At 33.1% G+C, this 26,179-nt stretch overlaps 1 protein-coding gene across 13 annotated transcripts in view; it reads left to right on the top strand.

Moving 5' to 3' along the window:
• The window catches only part of LOC149780011 (uncharacterized), a 105,027-nt gene that overhangs the window by 65,659 nt on the left and 13,189 nt on the right, over positions 1–26,179 (top strand). For 12 of the 13 annotated variants that reach the window (XM_089936736.1, XM_089936742.1, XM_089936741.1 and 9 more), the window contains 4 exons: positions 2,945–3,127; positions 3,596–3,772; positions 15,252–15,452; positions 20,013–20,213. In XM_089936736.1, the coding sequence (XP_089792862.1) occupies positions 2,945–3,127; positions 3,596–3,772; positions 15,252–15,452; positions 20,013–20,213 (762 nt within the window). Of the gene's footprint in view, positions 1–2,944; positions 3,128–3,595; positions 3,773–15,251; positions 15,453–20,012; positions 20,214–26,179 lie in introns of those variants that run through there. The other variant, XR_016414976.1, reaches the window with a different exon arrangement.

The raw sequence follows: 26,179 nt of genomic DNA on the forward strand, positions 1-26,179 counted from the left end.
TTTAAGTTGTAATTCCGAATCGCACACCTAAACTATCCGTTTAGCACACCCAAGCTGGAACTATTCAAACAACCTGTAATATTAACTAAGAATCCACTTATAAGATATCCAAAATGATTTATTGCTATACATTTTAAACTCTTCATAAATTCCAAGACCTTTTGTAATTTTTATGAAATACAGTTGTGTTTCATGAATCTGACCGCTTTTTGGCGATGAGGATAACGAGTACCATGATTAGTGAAGAGTATTTTATCTGCTTTATACGGTATCTAGGCCGAGAAGTTACGAGTTCCTTCAGGTAGACAACAATATATTTCACAGACTATTTGATATTGAGTTACCAGATGAAGCAAAGTGCCGTTGAAATCTTGTTTTAAAAACTATAGACATCCAGACAAAGAGTCATGTCAAGATTCAAGGCATGACTAGAAATGTCCCATATTAGGACATAACTGAAGACAATCCGTAATGTAAATAATTTAAATATACAAAATATAGCTGAACCCATTGAAGCATCAGTTTCAAAGTATGGTCTGCTGAATTAAAACATTTTAAGGCGTAAGTCTGGGTGGAGGTTTAGTTTGGGTTTAGTAAATCTGACGATAAACTTACAAACATTGCAACATAAAGGTAACGTATCATCGAGCATTAGCGGTTTTGACTGTGACCCACATTTAAATTATTACATCCGTCTTCTCCAGTCTCAGTGAGATCGCAATGATAAGACATGGCAATGAGGGGACTATATGTCTACAGTTTAAATTCTTGCGACTGTAGAAGCAGAACCTAAAGAGAAGAAAACTGATCAATACTACAGGTTTTCTGGAAGAAGAGCGTATCATCAGTCCCTAGAGTGTATGAGATGGGGTCCCTACTGGTCCAAAACCTATGTTCCTTTTAAAAAGCAAGAAAACAAATTCTCTTGCCTGTGACTGCAGATTAAATCCATTCATATGTCCCAAAGAACATTTTTAAAAATTCAAAGCACAAGAGAATATCTATTTTTGAAATACGGACAGATCGATGGTGCAACTGTACAGTTTATATAGGTTTAACTCGGTTAAACACATGTGCATGTTGAGGATTATACACTATTTTTCATAAAATGACAAATTTATTTTAGTTCAAAAAGTTATATATATATACGCAATATAGAATGATAGGTATTATATATATATATATATATATATAATAAAGACACAACCACATAAGTTTTTGTTCTGAGTCTGGGGAAAGAACTTCTTTGGGACGGAGTAGGAACATAGACTCGGCCTGACGGCCTCGACATTCCTGCATCAAAACTCGTATACAGTTTTGTCTATGAACAGCACATGAATGACAATATTTGTTTTGTTTGTCTTTGAAGAAACTCTGTTAAGTCAGACATTGGATTTAGAAGACGAAACATTTCAGCGAGTCTTATTCCTTAAAGTGGACTCTGAATCTCGAAACTGGCCAGATGCACAGAATACTTACATATACTTCAAAGTTGCATTATAAGCAGGTTTAAGATTCTTTTGGTCGCATTGCCGTTTCTTTGTCACAAGGTGTCGCTCCTACAAGGATCGAAATTTTTAGAACGCCGATTTTTAAAATAATTAATAATTTTATGATATAATTATTTTCAAAAATAATAAATTTAATTAAGATCTTTGCATATCACTGCTATAGTGGAGCCATTATATAACTATGACGTATATTTTTGTATGATATTACATGACATATTTGTAATTAAAAACGATGTTGAGGTCTAGAAAACACGTTTTATGAATCTGAGAGGATGACATAGTTCAATAACTACCATTTATACCACATATCTAAGAATCTGCATTGAACCTAACTTCAAGAGTTTGGCAATATACCATTAATGCATGTATTGCCAAATAACCTCTGTCATGTGACCAATTATTCTTGGATTGTGTAAGTTGCTAAGCAGACCGTTTGAGGACACTGTGCTCGCCATGACTTTATGAAAGAATATTTTAAAATAAAACAACAAAAAAGATTGGATATACTATTGATACAGAATTGATATAATACTGAATGGGATTTGATCGCTTAAATGAATAGGTACATGTAAGGAAAATCAAAGACGTTTCAAGACCATGAATATAATTATGTTCCAATTTATAATCCTCACGGCCATGTGAATTTATTGACTATTAAGGACGGGTTATTTAGATGTAACACATGAAGACAGCGTTTAGCTCAAATGCCGCACTAATAGACATGATGCGATAATATAAAGTGGCAGTTTTTGTCGTTCTAACTGTTGACCGATTTACTTTTACTTATTGACTCCAGAATGATAGGTATTTATTATGTATGGCTAATTGAAAGATGGGTTTTTAATATGTATTGCTAATATAAAGATGGGTATTTGATATGTATTTCTAATGGAAAGATGAGTATTTATTGCGTATAAAAAAGGAAAGATGTGCATTTAATATGTATTGCTAATGAAAATATGTGTGTTTAATGCAGATGGCGAACAGATTGTTGCTTTTGGATGAAAATAATATATAAGATACTTGGTTGGTAGTAGATATGTTTGTCTTACTGTCCATCCTTCTGTCAGGTGTCTACTTAACCAGTATCCTTATATTTGTCCGACTGATGATCACAACGGGTAATTTGAAATTCAATGATCCAGACAATACCCAACCAAAAGTATGTTGTACTGAAAGAAATTGAATTTTTTACAGAAATATTTATATAAAGGTTCAGAATGTGCAGTAGACGTGAGAGTGATGTTGAAGATTACCATAGCATTCAACAGACGTGAATTGAAATAATACCTTTCTTTAAACATGTAATGTTTAATGTTGTATAACATCAAATAACGATAACATCCTGGTCAATAACAGTGATGAATTAACATAGAAATTCGAACAAGAATTCAATACAAGAGACGAATTATTTTCATCCTTCTACTTTTAAGGTGACTCGGATTGTTCTGCACCTCCGGAGTTACAGAATGCCTACATCTCGGGCAAACGCTGGGACCGGTACCCGGATGGCGCAATCATTACATATAAATGTGGACAAGCTTTCTTGTTGAAAGGAAATAACAAGTTGACCTGTATAAATGGGAAATGGGCAGAAAAACAATTTTACTGTATAAGTGTGTATTAACATACTTTTATTAAAATATTGTATTATCTCTTAATTCAACAAATATTTACTCAAATTTAGCTTTTTGAATCTTTGAGAGAAGATCTAAAGGAGCAGTGATATGTTTCAGTGTTTCAGTTCATTCTAAAAATTAAGTTAACAAACCGACCTAACTATCAAAGAAATTATCTACCAATTTTCCGTCTTCGTCGGTTACATATAAATTTGTACGTCTTGTGTAATTAACGCGATTTACAAACTATGAAATGTGTCTTTAAAAGTTTGTGCATCCAAATTATTTCCATGTGGCTCAGTTAATGCTTGGCATTTAGAACAACATTATTCCTAAGTATTTACCAAAACGTCTATATTGGGTGTCAATATATAATTTTTATTTATTTATGTATTCCTCCATTACACTTACGACGGTAATAAAATATGTATTCAACAATTTAAATTTTATTTCCCTGTTACCCAGTTCGAACGTGTCTTTACCCTGGCGAAATTGAAAACGGACAAATTCTTAACACAACTGTAGAGGTAGGCCAGTATATCCATTTCCGCTGTGACGAGGGTTACATGCTGAAGGGACCTCACATGATGCTCTGCTATGCCGATGGAAATTTTCACTCGGAGATGATGCCCGTGTGTGAAGGTATATACATGTCAAAGAAGATAATATATACAGAATTACTTTCTTCTAAATCTGTACATGGAAGACATAAATTATGCAGTGTTAATACAAGCAATAATTTAAGTGCAAAGCACAACACATTAAACAATTTATTGAGATCCATTACGACACTTGCGTTCCAAGATACTGTGCGTACTAGCAGGGTCCATTGAAGTTATATAGAGCATACGTTTTTACTTTTTCATTTGAAATATCTCTATTTTATATGATTAAACAATATATTTGTATGGATTTATGTCATATATTATACTGAAGTCTTGAAGGGTCGTGACTATAATAATGAAGTTTTTTTTAAAGGGCTATGGCAGTTAAAATAAAGTATTGAAGGGTCATTGCTATTTGATGAAGACTTGAATGGTCATGGCTACTAAAATGAATCATTGAAGGATCATGGATATTGTAACGAAGTCTAGAACGGTCATGACTACTATAATAAAGTATTGAGTGTTAATGACTATTAAAATGAAGTCTTGAATGGTAATGACTATTAAAATGAAGTCTTGAATGGTAATGACTATTAAAATGAAGTCTTGAATGGTAATGACTATTACAATGAAGTCTTGAATGGTAATGACTATTACAATGAAGTCTTGAATGGTAATGACTATTACAATGAAGTCTTGAATGGTAATGACTATTACAATGAAGTCTTGAATGGTAATGACTATTATGATGAAGTCTTGAATGGTAATGACTATTAAAATGAAGTCTTGAATGGTAATGACTATTAAAATGAAGTCTTGAATGGTAATGACTATTATGATGAAGTCTTGAATGGTAATGACTATTATGATGAAGTCTTGAATGGTAATGACTATTACAATGAAGTCTTGAATGGTAATGACTATTAAAATGAAGTCTTGAATGGTAATGACTATTACAATGAAGTCTTGAATGGTAATGACTATTAAAATGAAGTATTGAATGGTAATGACTATTAAAATGAAGTCTTGAATGGTAATGACTATTATGATGAAGTCTTGAATGGTAATGACTATTAAAATGAAGTCTTGAATGGTAATGACTATTATGATGAAGTCTTGAATGGTAATGACTATTATGATGAAGTCTTGAATGGTAATGACTATTAAAATGAAGTCTTGAATGGTAATGACTATTAAAATGAAGTCTTGAATGGTAATGACTATTACAATGAAGTATTGAATGGTAATGACTATTATGATGAAGTCTTGAATGGTAATGACTATTAAAATGAAGTCTTGAATGGTAATGACAATTATGATGAAGACTTGAATGGTAATGACTATTAAAATGAAGTCTTGAATGGTAATGACTATTAAAATGAAGTCTTGAATGGCAATGACTATTACAATGAAGTCGAATGGTAATGACTATTATGATGAAGTCTTGAATGGTAATGACTATTAAAATGAAGTCTTGAATGGTAATGACTATTAAAATGAAGTCTTGAATGGTAATGACTATTACAATGAAGTCTTGCATGGTAATGACTATTACAATGAAGTCTTGAATGGTAATGACTATTACAATGAAGTCTTGAATGGTAATGACTATTACAATGAAGTCTTGAATGGTAATGACTATTAAAATGAAGTCTTGAATGGTAATGACTATTACAATGAAGTCTTGAATGGTAATGACTATTAAAATGAAGTCTTGAATGGTAATGACTATTATGATGAAGTCTTGAATGGTAATGACTATTACAATGAAGTCTTGAATGGTAATGACTATTAAAATGAAGTCTTGAATGGTAATGACTATTACAATGAAGTCTTGAATGGTAATGACTATTAAAATGAAGTATTGAATGGTAATGACTATTAAAATGAAGTCTTGAATGGTAATGACTATTATGATGAAGTCTTGAATGGTAATGACTATTAAAATGAAGTCTTGAATGGTAATGACTATTATGATGAAGTCTTGAATGGTAATGACTATTATGATGAAGTCTTGAATGGTAATGACTATTAAAATGAAGTCTTGAATGGTAATGACTATTAAAATGAAGTCTTGAATGGTAATGACTATTACAATGAAGTATTGAATGGTAATGACTATTATGATGAAGTCTTGAATGGTAATGACTATTAAAATGAAGTCTTGAATGGTAATGACAATTATGATGAAGACTTGAATGGTAATGACTATTAAAATGAAGTCTTGAATGGTAATGACTATTAAAATGAAGTCTTGAATGGTAATGACTATTACAATGAAGTCGAATGGTAATGACTATTATGATGAAGTATTGAATGGTAATGACTATTAAAATGAAGTCTTGAATGGTAATGACTATTAAAATGAAGTCTTGAATGGTAATGACTATTACAATGAAGTCTTGAATGGTAATGACTATTATGATGAAGTCTTGAATGGTAATGACTATTAAAATGAAATCTTGAATGGTAATGACTATTATGATGAATTCTTGAATGGTAATGACTATTATGATGAAGTCTTGAATGGTAATGACTATTAAAATGAAGTCTTGAATGGTAATGACTATTACAATGAAGTCGAATGGTAATGACTATTATGATGAAGTCTTGAATGGTAATGACTATTAAAATGAAGTCTTGAATGGTAATGACTATTAAAATGAAATCTTGAATGGTAATGACTATTAAAATGAAGTCTTGAATGGTAATGACTATTACAATGAAGTCTTGAATGGTAATGACTATTATGATGAAGTCTTGAATGGTAATGACTATTAAAATGAAGTCTTGAATGGTAATGACTATTAAAATGAAGTCTTGAATGGTAATGACTATTATGATGAAGTCTTGAATGGTAATGACTATTAAAATGAAGTCTTGAATGGTAATGACTATTACAATGAAGTCGAATGGTAATGACTATTATGATGAAGTCTTGAATGGTAATGACTATTAAAATGAAGTCTTGAATGGTAATGACTATTAAAATGAAGTCTTGAATGGTAATGACTATTACAATGAAATCTTGAATGGTAATGACTATTATGATGAAGTCTTGAATGGTAATGACTATTAAAATGAAGTCTTGAATGGTAATGACTATTAAAATGAAGTCTTGAATGGTAATGACTATTATAATGAAGTCTTGAATGGTAATGACTATTATGATGAAGTCTTGAATGGTAATGACTATTAAAATGAAGTCTTGAATGGTAATGACTATTAAAATGAAGTCTTGAATGGTAATGACTATTAAAATGAAGTCTTGAATGGTAATGACTATTTATGATGAAGTCTTGAATGGTAATGACTATTATGATGAAGTCTTGAATGGTAATGACTATTAAAATGAAGTCTTGAATGGCAATGACTATTAAAATGAAGTCTTGAATGGTAATGACTATTACAATGAAATCTTGAATGGTAATGACTATTAAAATGAAGTCTTGAATGGTAATGACTATTAAAATGAAGTCTTGAATGGTAATGACTATCAAAATGAAGTCTTGAATGGTAATGACTATTAAAATGAAGTCTTGAATGGTAATGACTATTATGATGAAGTCTTGAATGATCATGGCTACTAAAATGAAACATTGAAGAGTCAAGGCTATCAAAATGACGAAGTACTGAAGGATATATATATATATATATATATATATATATATATATATATATATATATATATATATATATATATATATATATATATATATATATATATGTATGCATTGAAATTAGTTCCAGTCCAATTCAATATTAAGAAAACGTGTAAATTATATATTCAACAAAGTGTAGACGGCATGGAGGAATAAGTGTAAAATACAATAACCGGAATAATTGGTACCAGCAACCTTACTGGAAGGAACTGAAGCACACATGCTTGTGTTTTCGTTCAATCCAAACCAAAAGATTGAAATAAAAAATATTGTATTGTTCGTTTTAGCCGTGTCCGTGTTTTCTTTTACATACAAATGACATTCTTGATTAATCAACAGATCTCGAGGAAAATTATGCATATTTTTGGTAACTATAACACATCATTAGCCTGGCTTAGTGATATTTACCTAAAGCGAATGTAGTGTGGGCCTACTTAGATCATACCATATATCAGTAATAGCGACTGTAGTCAACGTCTGCTAAAAGCGTACATGTTCCAAAGTCCTGTAACTTTTATAACAGTAATGGAATTCATTTTTAGCTATAAATAAAATAAGCTCTCGTGGTAACATTAACAATAAATGTAATCAATCACATCGAACGTAAGGATAATCAACCACATCAATAGTAAATGTAGTTAGCCACATCAGCCTTAAATAAAGTAGATCACATCAACGGTAAATTAATCGAGCACATGTGTATATGTAAATATATAGTGAGAGATACTGTTTTGTGTCTGGATTTCGACTTAAAATGTACTTTAAGGGTTAGTATATTTCTATTTTTCCTTGGTGCAGATGTAGAATGGGAGTGATAGTTTGGGTTCTAACACAACCAATATTTTCCAAGTAGTGTATTTAAAAATGACCATTTAATTTCAATAAATTGTAGAACAAAATGCACTTTTTCAATGATCAGGAGTCAGGTGTTCACAGACTTGTAGGTGCATTTTCTAAGAGACCGACCATGTAAAACAATATTTTGTTTTGGTGAGGGGTCTTTCCAACCAAGATTTGTTTGCTTATTGTAACTCAATACTATCCCACCCCCTCTATACATATACTGTGCACAAAAATGGAGCAAACATTCAAAGTTGTTCGTGATAACAATACATTTAAGTTTACCTCAACATCTAGCGGGATAAAAACATGTCAGATACACTGTAAGTTTGGCATGATATACGAGTACTGCACTTTTGAAATTTATTTCATTTTAGGTTTGAATGTAAAACCTTAAGTTTTGGCAAAACTCCTTACGTATCCCGAAGCATGTTTTAGCAAATACTTATTATGGACCGGAATCGGTTACATTCGCAAAATGAAAGTTAATACTTATACATTACAAACTGTAGTAAATATATTTAAATGTATAAGATACAGTATATGATACTTGCTGAAGTCTTTTTTGTTGTATTTACAGTCTGAAATTTAAAATAAAATGTAATCAATCCCCATCACACTGGAATACATATAGAAAATTAACGATTAAAACAGCAGATGCGATATAAACGAAACTGCTAAGGCGCAAAGTAATTGAAACCATTATCATAAATGTAAAGACTTTGCCAGGTATCATTTATGGCCGAACAATGTCAAATCCCTTGTAAAAAATAAACGCTCCTTTTTCAAATAAGTCATTGTCTCAGACTGTGATAACAAATCTGTCTGGGGTCACTTGAGACAACTAACTTTAGCTCAGCGACACCAATAGACTACGTCTAAATTCATGTGAAATTAAGGTTAATGACCCTAGTTATAATGCTGGTCACGATATTGCAAACAATCTGAACCTCTTGTTTTACGAATATTATTGAGCCTATCATGGATAACCGTACAGACTTGGTGCATAAAAGGTTACCCGATCATGTTAGTTTTGACATCCCGAATGAGAATAATTTGATATTATCAATAAAATAGACAGTTACAATTTAGAGTGCCTTATATAATTTATGATCAACTCTGGAAATGTCGACCTTTACAATCTCTGAGTCACTGTAAGAAATAACTAAATATATTATTACTTCCTGTAAACTTCCGGAATCATGGAAATTAGCAAAAGGATTCGCAATTTATTAGTGGAATGAAAACAATGACCCATCCCACTATTGACCAAGATGTATTCTGTCTATACTTTCAAGAATTAACAGGGGCCCCGAGTGGCCGAGTGGTCTAAAGTGCTCTCCGTTACGGATCACTGCCATCTCACCTCTGTCTGCGTGGGTTCGAGTTTAGGATTCAGCCAATGTGGGCATGTGAGAAAGCTTGCCAGTAGCTTCTCGTGGGTTGGTGGTTCTTCCCGGGGTTTTCCCGGGTTCTTCCTCCACCATTAATACTGGCCGCCATGCATAGCCTATCGTGTGCTGAAATATGGCGTTAAACCCAACAACAACAACAAGAATTAACAAAACACATTATTACGACTCTAGTGTCTTAAACTAAATAACAGAAAGAACGAAAGCCAATAAGTTTTGTAAAATTCATATATAAATTTGCCAAGAGTATAAAGTAAAATTTTAAAAAAGAACTTACGGTATTGTGAAGTATATCAAAACAAAACGCTCTGCCCTAAGTCCTACTGAACAAAGTTCTGATTAAGTTTCAGTGGTTGTCCAAATAAGTTCCAATGCAGAAGGTGTTAATATGCATGTAGTCTCGAAAGTGCCAATGCTCCAGTGGCCTGATGTGTGGCGATGTGGCAGCAATCTTTTGATTAATCACAATAATAAAATCCAAAATGTCTTAGTCGGAATACACAATAACTTCAAATTAATGTCTCCGTTCAAGAATATAATCAAGAACTTTGTTAATTCAGTGAATAATAATTTTACAAAATAAATCCAAACTAAAAACCAGATACAACAATATGACTGATTCCATGTGGGATTTTGAAATAGGAATGAATATATTTTTCCAGTTAACAATATTTTGTTCCCCACTATTTGAGCTAGGCCACAATTACCACCCTGCCAGCTTAATGGAATTTTGCAGACGTTTCTAAGGTCAGAATTAAACTTATAAACATGTTTATCATTAATAATGATCAGACTATTTAATCCACAATCATATAGAGAATTAAATCCATGGATTATGTTGTTTACAAAAGAGCTCCTAGTAAGGTACACAACGAACTTAATTTTGGACTAAGGTTAAGTACATGTTACAATTAGACATAATATATAATCATTAAAAATGTCAATAAGTAATAGAAATGAAATATAATTAACAACATATGCAAGCTTTTTGGGGATATCTTAATACGACACAACTCCATAAATCAAAATCAGGTTTCCGACAAAAAGAAACATTCATGTCAAAACCGCATTGACAATAGTGGCTGTTTTTGTTGGAATCAGGCATACTTTCTGGCGCATTCTTGATTGATGTTTTAAAAAAGCATTCAATTTGAATCGATGGCCATTTGGTGCAATTAATAACACTATCAGGCTATAAGTTTTCTTGACAATCATTTACTTGGTTTACGTTGCATCTCACTACCAGGTCGCATGTAACGGTAAAATATACCCCCGAATCAAGTCGTATTTTAAGTAGTGTGTGTGAAACATAATCTATGCTATGTCATTGATCATAACACAGCTATGACTATGTGCGTTATATGAATGTTTGGGAGTACAACAGTTAAATGATCTCTGAGAGCTTTTCACAGTTCTTTTATATATGTATGCAGACGGGATTCTGTTATCACAGTCCTTTGAGTAGGAAAAGCGTCTGAGTTGCAATAACACCAAGGAAAAGATGCAATTTACACATTGGATCAATTCTAAAGTACATGCTTACGTAAAAGCTTTACTTATATAACAGCGTTTTATCAAGGAACATAGTCACTCTTGATATGGGTTTCTGGATGCTAATTTTGTAATCTTGGAAGGATTGTTGAACAGTATTAAAACAGTAAATATACAGTACACAATTCCACCTGTTATGTATTCTTAAGACGTGGTTAATATTAAATGTTGCGGACATATACTGACTTAAATAATAATCTCCAGATGTATAGCGTATCAAGTATAGGAGCATACCTGACTAACCACTAGCCGATCTAGAGTGTGTCAACTCTGGAGTATACAGGACTAACCACTAGCAGATTACAGTATCAAGTATATGAACATACAAGACTCACCACTAGCAGATGCATACTGCGTGTCAGGTATAGGAATATACAAGACTAATCACTGATGTACAGCGTGTCAAGTCTAGGAACACATACGACTAACCACTAGTAGGTACACAGCATGTCAAGTCTAGAAGCTTACATGACTTAGTAAATAGCATATTGAAAGCGCGTCAGGTCAAGAAACATACTTGACTAATAGCAGATCTACGGCGTGTCAAGTCTAGGAACATGCAAGAGTAAACGCTGGCTGATATACAGCGTGTCAAGTCAAGGAGCATTTCAAACTAATCGCTAGCAGATGTACAGGGTGCTAAGTGTAGGATCAAACAGATTAGTTATTAGCAAGACTCTATTAATGAACTGAGTTTTTATTTGTCACCTACGATGCATGGGCGAGAACTATACAATCAAGCACAAATCTGTTGACACACTCGTTTTACAAGATGAGTGTGTCTAAGATTTGTTAACAGGCGACTGACATTATCGGCAAAGCCTATACAGAAGTATACCAAGAACAGCACGACTGCATTGAGTTATTTGCGCACTTATTGTAACTTAATTGGTCTGAGTGCCGTGCAAAAGTGTATCTTAAAACTCGTGCAAGGTTAGAATGTACGGTGAGTACCTCATTTCTGGACCACTCTATGTTTTGTTCTTAAAATATAAGAGTATAATTTACTCTTCCACGTCTGATTCGAACAAAAATCAGGACTTTATATTGTACATCTTAAAGGAAATATGCATAGTTTCAAAGTATGAGCTTTTATTTTCCTTACATTAAGCACCCCTTTATGGAACCGGGGTTGTAAATTTACATGCCTTGCATCTACAGGACTCTAACTTCTGATATTTTACTTTGCATAATTTATCGTCTTAATTACAAAGGATATTTTAGTCGTTCTTTGGAGGACTATCTTACCTTAATAAGATTGGGCAGAGCTAACCAAAGTCCTTAAACATATTTAGTGTTGTGCCATATACCTGAAACAAATCATTTGATCAGTTTCTTTTGCTTTATGCTCGATTGACCACTTGACCTATTGCATCGAAAGTTTCGCCTTTAGTGTGCAGTAATACAGGTAGGTACACGTTTACACATAGGGTAAATTTGGGATTTAATTAAAACACAAAACCATAACAATTTGTTTACATTTACTTTGTAAAATGGTGTTTCTCTTACATCATCATTTTCGTTCGTGTAGACGTTATCAATGCACATTGTTCATTTGTTTTTGTGTTTTTATCAGGTCCAGTGCGCTTTATTGTAAGCATACGAGCGGAAATTACCAAAGAAATAATGCACATACAGCACCATACAAATGACAAGGCTAACAAGATACACACTTATCAGCTGTACATTCCTATTGTGTACAGTGGATATGTTGTGTCCCCTACCAGTTCTGATAAACAAACGTAGCAACTGAATAGGAAAATAATCGTGTCTGAGTCCATATTCAGGACAACCAACACATACTTCCATAGTCCTTTGGGAACCTCTCCAAAGATATTATGAACGTCTGAGCGAGTAACAGTTTCTGCGTGAAATTGTTTGTATCTGCTACATGCACAGTGGACAGTCTATTGTGATGTCTCTATGGTACATTCATGTACTGTGGCTGAAATGTATTTAGACAATGAAAGTGTTGAAATTGTAAATGATTGAATCACAGAACTTAAATTGGCTGTACTTGGGCTCAAAACTTCAGCTTAATCAGTGAAAAGTACACAAACGTTAAGGGTTATTGAAAAGAATTTTGCTAGCATAGACTATACCATTTTCTGAATGTGTAATTAATGGATTCCAAAATATGTAAAATATTGGACAGATATATACCTTTTTACAATTTACTTCTGAAAACATGAAGAGAAAATGAAAGAGCAGAGCTACTAGATTTGTTTTAGAAGCACATATCTGAATCGATACCTTGCTGTATAATCTCTAATCCAAATTGCACCAATCAATGAATCGATTCCATGTTGTGTATTATATAATCCAAATTACAACCATCAATGAATCGATTCCATTCTGTATACTTTCTAATCCAAATTACACCCATCAATGAATCGATGCCATGCTGTATAATCTCTAATCCAAATTACACATATCAATGAGTCGATACCATGATGTATACTTTCTAATCCAAACTACACCCATCAATGAATTGATGCCATGCTGTATACTATGTAATCCAAATGACACCCATTAATGAAACGATTATATGCTTTATAATCTATAATCCAGTTTACACCCATCAATGAATCGATTCCACTATGAATAATATATAATCCAAATTACACCCATCAATGAAGCGATTCCATGCCGTATACTCTCTAATCTAAATGACACCCATCAATGGATCGATTCCATTCTGTATATTCTTTAATCCAAATGACACCCATCAATGAAACGATTATATGCTGTATAATCTATAATCCAATTTACACACATTAATGAATCGATTCCATAATGTATACTCTATAATCCATATTACACACATCAATTATATACCAATATAAAGAAAATCAAGTGGGTATTTTTAAATAATACTTAAGATACACAGGGACTTTTTTAAATAGCGAGTATAGCCAGGGAGTAAAGTATTTAAGATTCTTTTCTTTAATAATCTAACCATATGTAAAAGACAAAACTTTAGAGCAACACCTAATTACCATAAAACATTTTTAGTGTCGCATTTGTATTTGTATGTGACCTGTCCAACACTAGAGCAAATGCACATCAACATAAAATTAAACAAAAACATGGAAAAAAAACTAGAACAAAAAATTAATCAGTGCACATTAGTTCACAAAATAGTCCTTTTCTCTGAAACATTATATGATATGAAAAATGGACAAGTATTGTCCATTTAAATTAATGGGAACATAACTTTTGACTTAGAAGTTTCTGCTGACTGAGGAATTCATATAATTGAAACAAGAAAAAGAGATAGAGATGGTCCAATAATTATGTGATTGGAAAATTACATTTGATGCGGATTGATGGTTTCATTTTCATTGTTTATCGTCTTGTTATATGATCACAGTTTATATATATATATATATATATATATATATATATATATATATATATATATATATATATATATATATATATATATATATATGAGCATTATTAATAATGTTCTCCTTTTTAATGCGCTTCCAAGACACTATCAAGTGGTAAGATTTAAAGATTTATTTATTCTGTAATTGTTCGGAATTTCCGTAAATATTATAAAGAGTGACACCTTAATGGACGATATACTTTTTCTTTTTTGAAGACATGTCCTTTGTCTTAAGAAATGACTAGGACGTTGCATATCTACACATGCACATGCATCTAAAATTCGTTGCTTGTAGTTGTAATTGGTAAGTTATACGATCAAAGACTAGTTTCACAAAAATATATATAGCACATTCATTATTATAAGGTTCCATATACATAATTTAATATATATTACGATTGATTGTTTGATTTAGATAACTTATTTAAAACAAATATCTGATGTTAGCATGTTTGTATCGTTGGAAAATGTCATTTAGACGCGTAATTAAACAGACACTGATAAATAAAATTAATTTCCTCTGACCGTATTAGACAGAATCACATGAATGAAGGACAACATCATCGTGATTTTCTATGGACATTCTTTAATACGTCATTGATGTGCAGGCTTTCTTTCAGATTGATATGTTCTTTCACTGCCCTTCATCTTTTCCAGCTGTACAGTGCCAGCCTCTGAAACCTCCAGAGCGTGGTTGGATCGAGCAAACCAAAAACTATAACGGTACAACGATATACGATTATAGAAGTTACGCCATGGTGCGATGTGAGGAGGGTTACCGAGTGATAGGAACTGTACGTCGACAGTGCCAGGCTGACGGGACATGGAGTGGAGAAGACGCCATCTGCCAAAGAATACGTAAGTAATTATTTAAATATTTCATCAAAATTAAGTTATAGTCATTGTTATATATTTGTATTTATTGCATGACTTTCAATATTGGAGTATATTATCATACAAAAGCAAACTATCGATATATGTCTGCTGTTGGATGTCTGCTGTTGGATGTCTGATGTTGGATGTCTGATGTTGGATGTCTGCTGTTGGATGTCTGATGTTGGATGTCTGCTGTTGGATGTCTGATGTTGGATGTCTGATGTTGGATGTCTGCTGTTGGATGTCTGATGTTGGATGTCTGCTGTTGGATGTCTGATGTTGACACGGGAACATTTTATATACGCTTCATCGCCGATGGCAAAATGTTTCAAATACGCTTGGTCTCGAAATGTCTAAATTCTATATGGACAGGGGCACGCGCCCATCATGTTACTTTAGTTGATCCATATTGTACATATTTTCCTTTTCAAAAAGGGTTGAAGATGTAATAGACTAACATTTAGAACTGAGATAACCACACAAGGTTAATTCAAAATAAGGACTCTTTCACAAAGTGACTATATGAAAGCTATATAGTGGAAACTTTCAAGGTTTCTAACCATAAGGCATACATTAATTCTGCAATTCAGACGACAAGTATATCGCAACGTATGTTACTGCATAATATTTCACGTTGATATGGACAATATTGGCTAGTGGTGAATTTAAATTTTGATGTAAGAAAACTAGACTGGCAGTGCTGGATAGTAGGGCGTTTTTTTATTCATTAATTAATTAATCTCCACTTCAGAGATAATTAATACTCACAGCATAATAACGTATATAAAGTCATTTCTTAGCGTGTACAAATCTTGTATTAAACAAAAATTGAATTTTCTGTGTATTATAGAAATTTCTCTCCACCAGGTTGATAAAATGATACTTAATGATAACTCAAATCTGTACTCACTATAAACTGTCATTTATCAGATGAGCAATACAAGACAGGTAACAAGATGACACCTGATTGTGATTACGTAACACCCCTAGACGGTTAATTTCATTTGTAAACATATGACAAAAATGTATAAGGGAATTCGTTAACCAGTGATTGTCTTGGGATCGGCATCTGTAGTGTGAATTATCTTCCTTCGTCTCAAAAGTGAACTGGTTCCGAAAATGAGCTAACCGCTATTGTAAGCTACTCTTCCTTCACGCCAGGGACATACTTTATACGTTTAATTCCTTTAATGAATGCGTCTCGATGTGATGATGTGTTGTTATGTATATATGATTTAATTATATCTGATTTAATTGTTTGTAAGTTTTAAAATCTTTTTATTTTTTCAAATTTCATATTATGTCGAAATAATGTAGCTCTGTTTGCTAGGAACTTATACTTATTTTGTAAAATAGTTTGACCTTGACTGTTCGTTTTAGTAAACACCAGGTGCTGACCTGGATCCTGACCTTCATTCAAAGTTAGTAGAAGCCACGTAAATAAGTTCTATTTTTATTTTAAAATGATTGGTTGTTGTCGAGGTCATGACGGGACTACGTGGTTTAAGATGTAAACAATTTTATTAAATTTTATTTCTTAGATTAAAATGATTGGTTTTCGTCAGGGTAATGTTAGGCGTACTGATATAAACACGATCACGTGACCCCCTTTTTGATTTCGCAGCTTGGGCATTTTTGAAACTACGTTTTACAATACGATATAACCTTTGTTTTGGAGAGACATTCTCAGTTGGGCCTTTACGCTAGAGGGTGCTGTGTCGTTTGGAGTTATTTCAAATTGCATGGATTCAAAAGGATTAATTCTTTTTTCCTGGAAATATACGTGTGCTCAAACAAAATTCTTGAACAAAGACATCTCTTATAAAAATGTATTCGGATTTCCAAAACCGGAGTGATATTTCTTGTTTCTTCAAGGAACTGTAGACTTCAACACAATACAGGTTACACCATACGTCATCGTCTTACATCTTGAATTCTTCGTCGGGACTTGAACTTGAAATCATTAGAACAGTTAATTATTAGGACTTCTAAAATATTATTTGTGGATTATTCTTGGATTATTTTTGGATTTGATTCTTACAACCGTAAGTTCATATTATTTTTTCACAGTATATTTCCAGGGAAATAAATTAATATATTATTTCAAAGCTTGTTGTTTTCACTCTTTCTTGTGTTATTCTTTAGTAGAGCCTGATTTAAAGACGATGTTACTATGTTATATAGACTACACAATATATATTGTATTATGTACGTTAGATGTACAATCGCCTGTAGCAAACAACCACCTCGCTTCAGAGGCATGATATATTTTGTACATTTTGTGCTTATCAGACAGGTATACAGTTGGAAGACATTTTGTAAAATACTAAATCCAAATTATAAAAGGAAATAACCGAGTATGTTTAAGATTTGTATGTAGTTGTTATCAAAAATTGACTCTTCTGACTTTGCTTGGACAAAGCAAAACTGAAAAACGTTTAAACAAGGCACCCGAGGCGTCGAATTTTGCGATATATAGCTTATCATAAAATGGAAATGCAAGTAAAATTAATAAAGCACACATCAGTGCATAAAGAGTTTGCTAACATATATCTATATTTCTTTTGCGAACATACATATGCAGAACTATCAATGTTCTTTCATCCAAATCCGTTGGACTCGGTAATGGAATCATGGTAGTTATCAAAACATTGGTTCTCGCTCACTTCTCAAATAGATACTTCAAAAATGATTTAAGATGACGATTTCAAAGGTGACCTAAAATTCAATGTCAAAGGCAATTTCAGGAAGTGATGTATGATGAAATTTTAAAGGCGACTTCAACAAGGGATTTTAGATCATATTTCGAAGATTATTTAAAAAGTGATAAAAGATATAATTTCAAAGGCGTTTTGAAAACTTTATATAAGTCAATTATCAAAGGCAATTTCAAAACGTGATACAACATGTAATTTCAAAGACAATTGAAAGATGAAAAAGATGAAACTTAAAAGATGATTTCGAAAAGAGTTGCTCAATGATAATTCAAACAAAGTCGATTTGGAAAGTGATATAAAGTCAAATGTTAAAGGCGACTTTAACAAGTTATTATAGATGCAATTTCAAAGGCGATTTTAAAGTGATTTCATACTTGATATAAGATGCAACTCTAGCAGTGATTTTAAAGGCAATTTCAAAATGTTTTATGAAAGGCAATGTCAAAGATCCATGACATACAATTTCAAAAGTCATTTCAAAAAAGTAATAAGGGGATTGTTTAAGATGATATGAGAAAATGATTTGAACGAATTTACAAAACAATTGATAAACTTCCCACTCACTTAAAATGATTAGATGCATATATGGAAATGGCTGATTGTTAAGATGGCTATATCATTATTGACAGAATGTGACTCACTTAAGCTAATAATTTAGACAAATAATTAAGATAATATACAAATTGGTGATTAAAAATAATTTGCTTTAACAAATCACTTAAAGTGAAAATAAAGTTTTGGTGATTAAATATCTCACTCAGATAAATATTAATATTAATATAAAAATGGGTAATACAAATCACTCACTTAAATAAATCATTAGGATAAACATATTTGAGGATAAAAAGTAACTCTTGTAAATAAATTATTAAACTAAGTACACAAATTGTTGCTAAAAAGTAACTCATTTACTTAAACGTAGCTTCATGAAGTGCTACGTTCAAAGTGTTTCTTTAACTACTTAGTTTAACGAAATCATTTAAAATTAAAATAATTTGTTTATATATTTAAACTTTGTTTCGCAATAACGGTCTTCTACTAGAAAGTTTGACTACAAGAGACCTGATGGATTTAAAATTCTTTTGAATGTTTAAAACATTTTTCTTTCTTTATTACATCATGCATTTAAAAAAAGTGGGTAAAAGCTTATCCGTTAGGTCTTATATTAAATTCAAAACAGATGAGAAGATATTTTCCGCAATTTGACAGGTAATGGCTTGCACCCAGTTATCCATAAATCTAACCCAGAATGTTTTCTTTAATTAGGCTGAAGCGTGAAGAGACTAGTGATCTAATTCGTATGTCCTGTAAAGAATTAGTTTGTCGACAATAATCTTATTCATTAATATATGTGATACAACTGCCTTTCTTTGTTTTGTACAAATCAGCCTACATTGGTTTAATTACTGAGTTCGTATTATGTTTTGGAATTCGAAATCTAACATTTCTGTCTGGATCTGAAGAATAGCATGGTATTAGAGATTAAATTGCTATCTATTAATTTTGTTTTACTCTTTGTTTTCAAACAATAATTAAATGAAAAAGCCCTTAGATGAAATGCTAAGTGCATGGTCTTTTTCAGCTGCTTAGTTTAATGAAATCACTTAAATTATTGCTTTTCGAAGACTTTATTTATTTGCAAGTGTCGAGCAATAATATTGCTATTATTCTAATGTTAAGGCTTGACTACTGGATTACTGATGGATTTAAAACTATTTTAATATTGAAAACCTTGTATTAGTAGGAAAAGGAAATGACCTGGGCTTTAGTAACATTTTTACAATCTGTGTTTTATGATAACTACTTTTTTCATAATAATTCGCAGGTCCTGTATGTGAATTATCTCCACTGATTCTAAGATATGGCAGATTCCACGGTGTGGACCGAATGACCATTGTTCACGGAGATAGTGTATCCATACGAAAAACGGTCAAATGCGACTATGGTTATACCGTTCCTCCAAATATAAGCTACGTCTCATGCTACAACGGCACCCTGGATCCACCGAATTTTGACTGCATAAAGTGTACCCTTTATAACTTTGGTTATAGAAACTTGTATTCCCTCTTCTTCTCCTCGTTTGACTTCTTTTCATTTATCATCACGATGCATTACATACCACTACGATAACTACTACGTCATCCACTACTGCTAATACTACTTATGATGATAATACTACTACAACACCTGCTTATACAACAGAAATTGCAGCTACTACTACCACTATTGTCATTGTAGAAAAGCCTTTTGCGACGCAATGGCTTAAAACCAATTAACGAAAAGCGAAACCGACAAACTTAATAAAATGCAGGAATTATATATATATATATTGCCTTAAAAAGGGGACTATTTAAAAGGAACTTGCAGTATTGTGATGTAATGACCCAACTAATTACAAACGTTAAATTTCAAGTCCAAAACTATTGAATGTTACAAATATATTCCAGTCTTGAGTTTGCTGATGTGCCAATAGTCTTGGATCAGCTGCTGTACCGATAGTTTTGATGTATAACGATGACATAATCCCAGAATGTCCTTGAATAAATTGGCAATTAAAAAGATATACTAATAACACTACTGATGCATCTGCAACTATCACTCTCACGGTCACAACTGCTAAGATTATTTTAGTACTAACTGCATTTCTGCTTCTCCTCCCCTCCGCCTCCTTCAGCTCAAAGTATCTAATAATACTCCACAAATGCCACTACTAGATCCGAATTTTTATGATGATCACTTTACACCTTGGGACACTTTTGTAATTAATATCTTTACATTGTAAGAAAGAAATGCATAGAGAACAATATGATCAGTAACTCACTGGAGTGATTACAGTTTTCTTCTGCTTCTTGATAGATGCTAAGACAAAAGTTAAATGAAGATATTACTACATTAACTGGGTGGTTATTACATCTCATTGTAGTCAAGGAGTAAATAAGTAATATTTATTGATGCATCGGCTCTTAGAAAACCAATAATATTTATTGTAGTCCTAGAAAATCAGTAATATTTATTGTAGTCCTAGAAAATCAGCAATGTTTATTGTAGTCCTAGAAAATCAGTTTTATTTATTGAATTCCCCGAAAGTCAGTAATATTTATATTGTAGTTCTAGAAAATCAGTAATATTTATTGTAGTTCTAGAAAATCAGTATTATTTATTGTAGTCCTAGAAAATTAGTATTATTTATTGTGGTCCTAGAAAATCAGCAATATTTAATGAAGTCCTAGAAAATCAGTATTATTTATTGTAGTCCTAGAAAATTAGTATTATTTATTGAAGTCCTAGAAAATCGGTAATATTTATTGTGGTCTTAGAAAATCAGTAATATTTATTGTAGTCCCAGAAAATCAGTAATATTTATTGTAGTCCCTTGGACAATCAATATTATTTATGGAAGTCCCTTAGAAAATAAGTAATATTTATTGAAGTCCCCTAGCAAATCAATAATATTTATTGTACCTCTTAAGAAAATCAAACTTTTTCTCTGATTTTTTCAGAAGATTTGTTGGCCAGTGAATAGTGTAAATTGTATCCAATAGAAAGTGCCATTAAGGACTAAACTGAAAATTAAAATTTCCTGAGTTCTGCCGCTTAACATTTGCGTAGGATGGCAATAAACAGGGTGTGATTGGTCCAGTTCTAGAAATGACACTTACGCAAACAAGCGACATAATAGGGTGTGATGTAACTCACCTGATGTTACATAATTTACCATTTCACTACGCAGACTTACGTTGTACAGTACGAACATTCCGTATCTCTGAACTTGTATATCATGCATACCAAAGCTTTGATCAGACTGTGATCGTAAATATATATATAGTAGCCAAAGTGATGACAAACTCAGCCTATCAGTTGCAAGATCACCCCATTGATATGTATGGATCTTGCCCATTATCAAAATTGTCGGATACATTAAAATTATGATGCAAGCGTACATTTCAAATTTGATCTAATTATATGATTCTAGTATGAACATAACTGTTTGAGATATAAACTTAAAACACAAAATTTAAAGGTAAGTAAAACATGAAATATTGGTCACCTTGACTTGCTTTTGTTATGCAATCGTATTACTTGTTAAGATGTATATCCACGCCGAATTTCACGATTGCAAGTATAACGGTGTTTACACAGTGTGCAAAAGCATTAGCTTAACGTAACATTTGGCCAAGTGTATATAACTAATGTACATGCGCGTGCAACGTTAGCTTCCTCGGTTCCCCCTCCAAAGGGGTATGTGCCATAAAACCCACTCCGAACTGTTGCCTAGGACCTAGGTAGGAGGAAATCTTAACATTTACTTAGACTACATATATGATTATGGATTAGTCAGTGCCGATACTGCTGTCGACAGGGAGGGTTAATAATGCAACAGTTCTCCTGTTTCTTCTTTAAATACGTTACCGAATTATAATACCGTAGCGGAACTACTATTACCATGTAAATCCAACCCTCCAAGATAGAAATGTCACCTAAATAGAGACACAAGTTATCTGCCCACCTAGGTGGCGCTCGAATACTGTAATCTCTCCTTGATATAGGGATTTGCGGCAAAACCCATATATATATATATATATATATATATATATATATATATATATATATATATATATATATATATATATATATATCAGATACTACTTCCGCTCGTGCCTAGCCAGAATCAACGTTGATACAAGTTCGAGTTCTCATTTCATAAGAAAAGTATACTTCATCTTTATTTCCAACTTTTCTTTCTTTCTATGTCGACAAAGTTCTGCCCTTATAATTTAACCACAATGTGTCGTCATGACACATTTAATTGTACTCAGGTACTTGCTCGGGTAGCCTATGCGACTTCACAAATAAATTCGGACTATACTTTTAATTTATATTAATTTTATATTAATGATCAAGCCCATGATACGCATAGAAAACTCTAATATATATATATATATATATATATATATATATATATATATATATATATATATATAATTCCATAACGAATGCTACATACAGGTGAGGTTTAACTGCTAATACATTTAGTTCCCGGTCGCCACGCTTCACTGCATTTACCTGTAGGGGTTGTCCTTGAACCTCTCACAGGTAGTAAGGTGATTTGTTTTGGTTTTTACCTGAATGTTGTGTAACTTTATTACATTCGTCAGTTATTTTCCAGGTAAATCATAGCCATACACCGACTTTCTGTTCAATAATAAGAAACAGGTACATATAGGTTTATAGGTTCTGCTCTCTTTATCTTACATATTAGACCATTTTAAAGCGCAGAAACAACTTTGGATGAAGCCACTATAAGTATACATGCTGACATGTCCTCAATGCGGGACTTTTGTCATATAAAGAAGATAAATCAACAAAGAGCCATCCAGTTACACAGCGACGGAAATCTACACAATCAGAGACAGCACCTATCTCGCTACCACTGAAATCCTCATTCTGCTGGCTTTACATTTAGGCCTTGCCTCCACCTAGCGCTTGATGATAAACAGCGAGAGAATGGACAAAACAAAGATCATTTCGCTGTACCGATCCACGGACCGGTCACGTGGATCAAATATCCCGTAACCCATCTCAACATATTGTCTCTGACCACATCCTCCCTACTGACGTGGCATATTTGCCGTGCGGCTGATCTAAGCCTACTACAACGGATCTTTAAGGACAAAGACCTCAACACAGTAAGTTCCCGGAAATTAATATGTTGTCTAGTCTGTCGAACCCGGTGTATACAGGAAATCATGGAGACCAGTCTAACCCACATGTGGCCTCACTACACTCTTCATTTACGATGCCGAGCCACGTTTCTGTCACCTCCAAATTATCTCAACCCATCCTACAATAGAAAAGACTCGTTAATCGGTGACACATTGGAATTCACCGTTTCTAACTCAGGACGCTCAACAAATTTTGTCAGCGGCAGACCTCGACACTCTTCGCCAGCTTATTCAATCAAGCAGCAGCCTCATCGCGTGCAAGCGAAAACGACGATGATTGCGCTCAGGATCCTTCTTGACTTCTTGATTTCACTACGTCGCGGAAAGACTCAGCCTTCAGAGCTTCCAGTGAAAAAGTTTTCTGCCATTTGCCTTCAGAGTTCTGCTATCCTCCTCCTACCTTTCCAATGACCTGGACCAGATATCCAACATATGTTGAAATATCACGAAAAGGAAAGAATCCAACATTAAATTACTTGCGCAGTTTGACAGATTCACAGACAAGTTGAACTGTTTCACATCATCTATTAAAACGGACATCGCATCTGTTGGGATGACAAAACCGTACTCTATTCGTATGATCTAGCATCTTCTAATGACACTTACAAATTAATCCGCTATGCGGTAACCGTGTGCTTTGGGTTGGAGTTGGTATCGATGGCTATCTTCCAACACGCGGAACATAGCTCAACATCTCATATTCCGAATTCCATGGTACATGCAAGGAAGTCATTCTATTGAATGGCCCGGATCTTGAACAGAGCTTCTGATCATACTTTAACCAATGTCGTCACATCAGCTGCGAATTTACATTTGGCGGAACAAGATGCACTACTTTGCACCTCTATCTTCCTTAAGGATCGTCACAAGGCCAAACTACCATCACAACCATTATCCACAAATCTACTTTTAAGGGCCAGATCAACGAAGTACGCCAACAAGCCACTAAGGAGACGAACTTTCCCGCCCCCCAACACAGCACCGATACAGGGACGTTTCAGGAACCCTACAACAGAACCAAAGGACACGACTCAAACACAATCCTCTGACCAGTTGTCTTATCCTAGTTCATCACGTCTAAAACCACGGTTCTTTCAAGAACTAAAGCAGACAAAAGAAAGAGTAATAGTGATCGCATACGCCTAAGTCTCAGCCAATTTACTATCACAGTAGTGCGATCTTGATTATTAGATTACGTCGAGTTGTCAGCATCAGAATATTAGGATAATTTTGAGACGCGAGTCACCATTATGATGAGATATCATTCTGGAACAAGCAGGGAAACACTGCACATGGCAAGTCAATACGTTTCCATCACACCATATACTGCAATGTCATAATTTGCTTGACGTAAATATGGCGATAGAAAAATAAACAACATACTCGATCATACAGCATTCTTCTTCACTGACATAAATTTGTTTTGTTTACCTAGAAAATTTGGGACGCTTCATTTAAGCTCCACATTATCCCCATGCTCTCGTTTGACATTCAATTGGATTAAAATATCAGTCTTAGAAGGAGACAGAAAAGTGATCTGAGGCACTGATTTACATCAAATTGATGCAAATTATTCTCAGGGCATATATCTAAGTGCATCGTCAATGGTACGTTCAACATATTCTCCTGTTTATATATATATATATATATATATATATATATATATATATATATATATATATATATAAGTATTATCACAAATGCAAAAGGTTTATCCTTAAAAACTTCACAGTACACTACTGACCGATACGTAAAAGTTTTAGCCCAGAACAATCATGCATATCTATTTTTCATGACACACGTTGTAGTAATCAGAGCGGCTAAATTGTCAAATTAAATATAATTTTCGTCACATTGGTCCGCTGCATGACATATACTCGCAATATGGGGTCACATTATGGATAAAATAATGATGGGTGGAAGTAGGACGTGCTAGGCCAAGTTAACAATCGGAACACGTTCAGCATTTCCTCCAATGGTGAATCAGAAAAGCACCTCAGAAATGCTGAAGTATCTGATTTTGTATATGAATGCAACCTTTTTGATCAATAACGTTATGTGCACATCACACGCCATCAAAGCCTTTATTTCAGACGACACTATTTCAAAAGACTTCTTGTCGAAACATTTCTATTTTCGAGCAAGAACTCACGGAATACATTTTTTTACTGAGCTTGGAAAATTAATTTCATAAAATTATCACACCAGGTTTATAACATGTCTTTCGTTTTCCTTGCATGCATCTTGTGATACTGTGTTCTCAGCTATG

Source organism: Sinohyriopsis cumingii, chromosome 16, assembly GCF_028554795.1.
Source record: "Sinohyriopsis cumingii isolate HCF-2022 chromosome 16, ASM2855479v2, whole genome shotgun sequence".
In the NCBI taxonomy this organism is placed as follows: Eukaryota; Metazoa; Mollusca; class Bivalvia; order Unionida; family Unionidae; genus Sinohyriopsis; species Sinohyriopsis cumingii.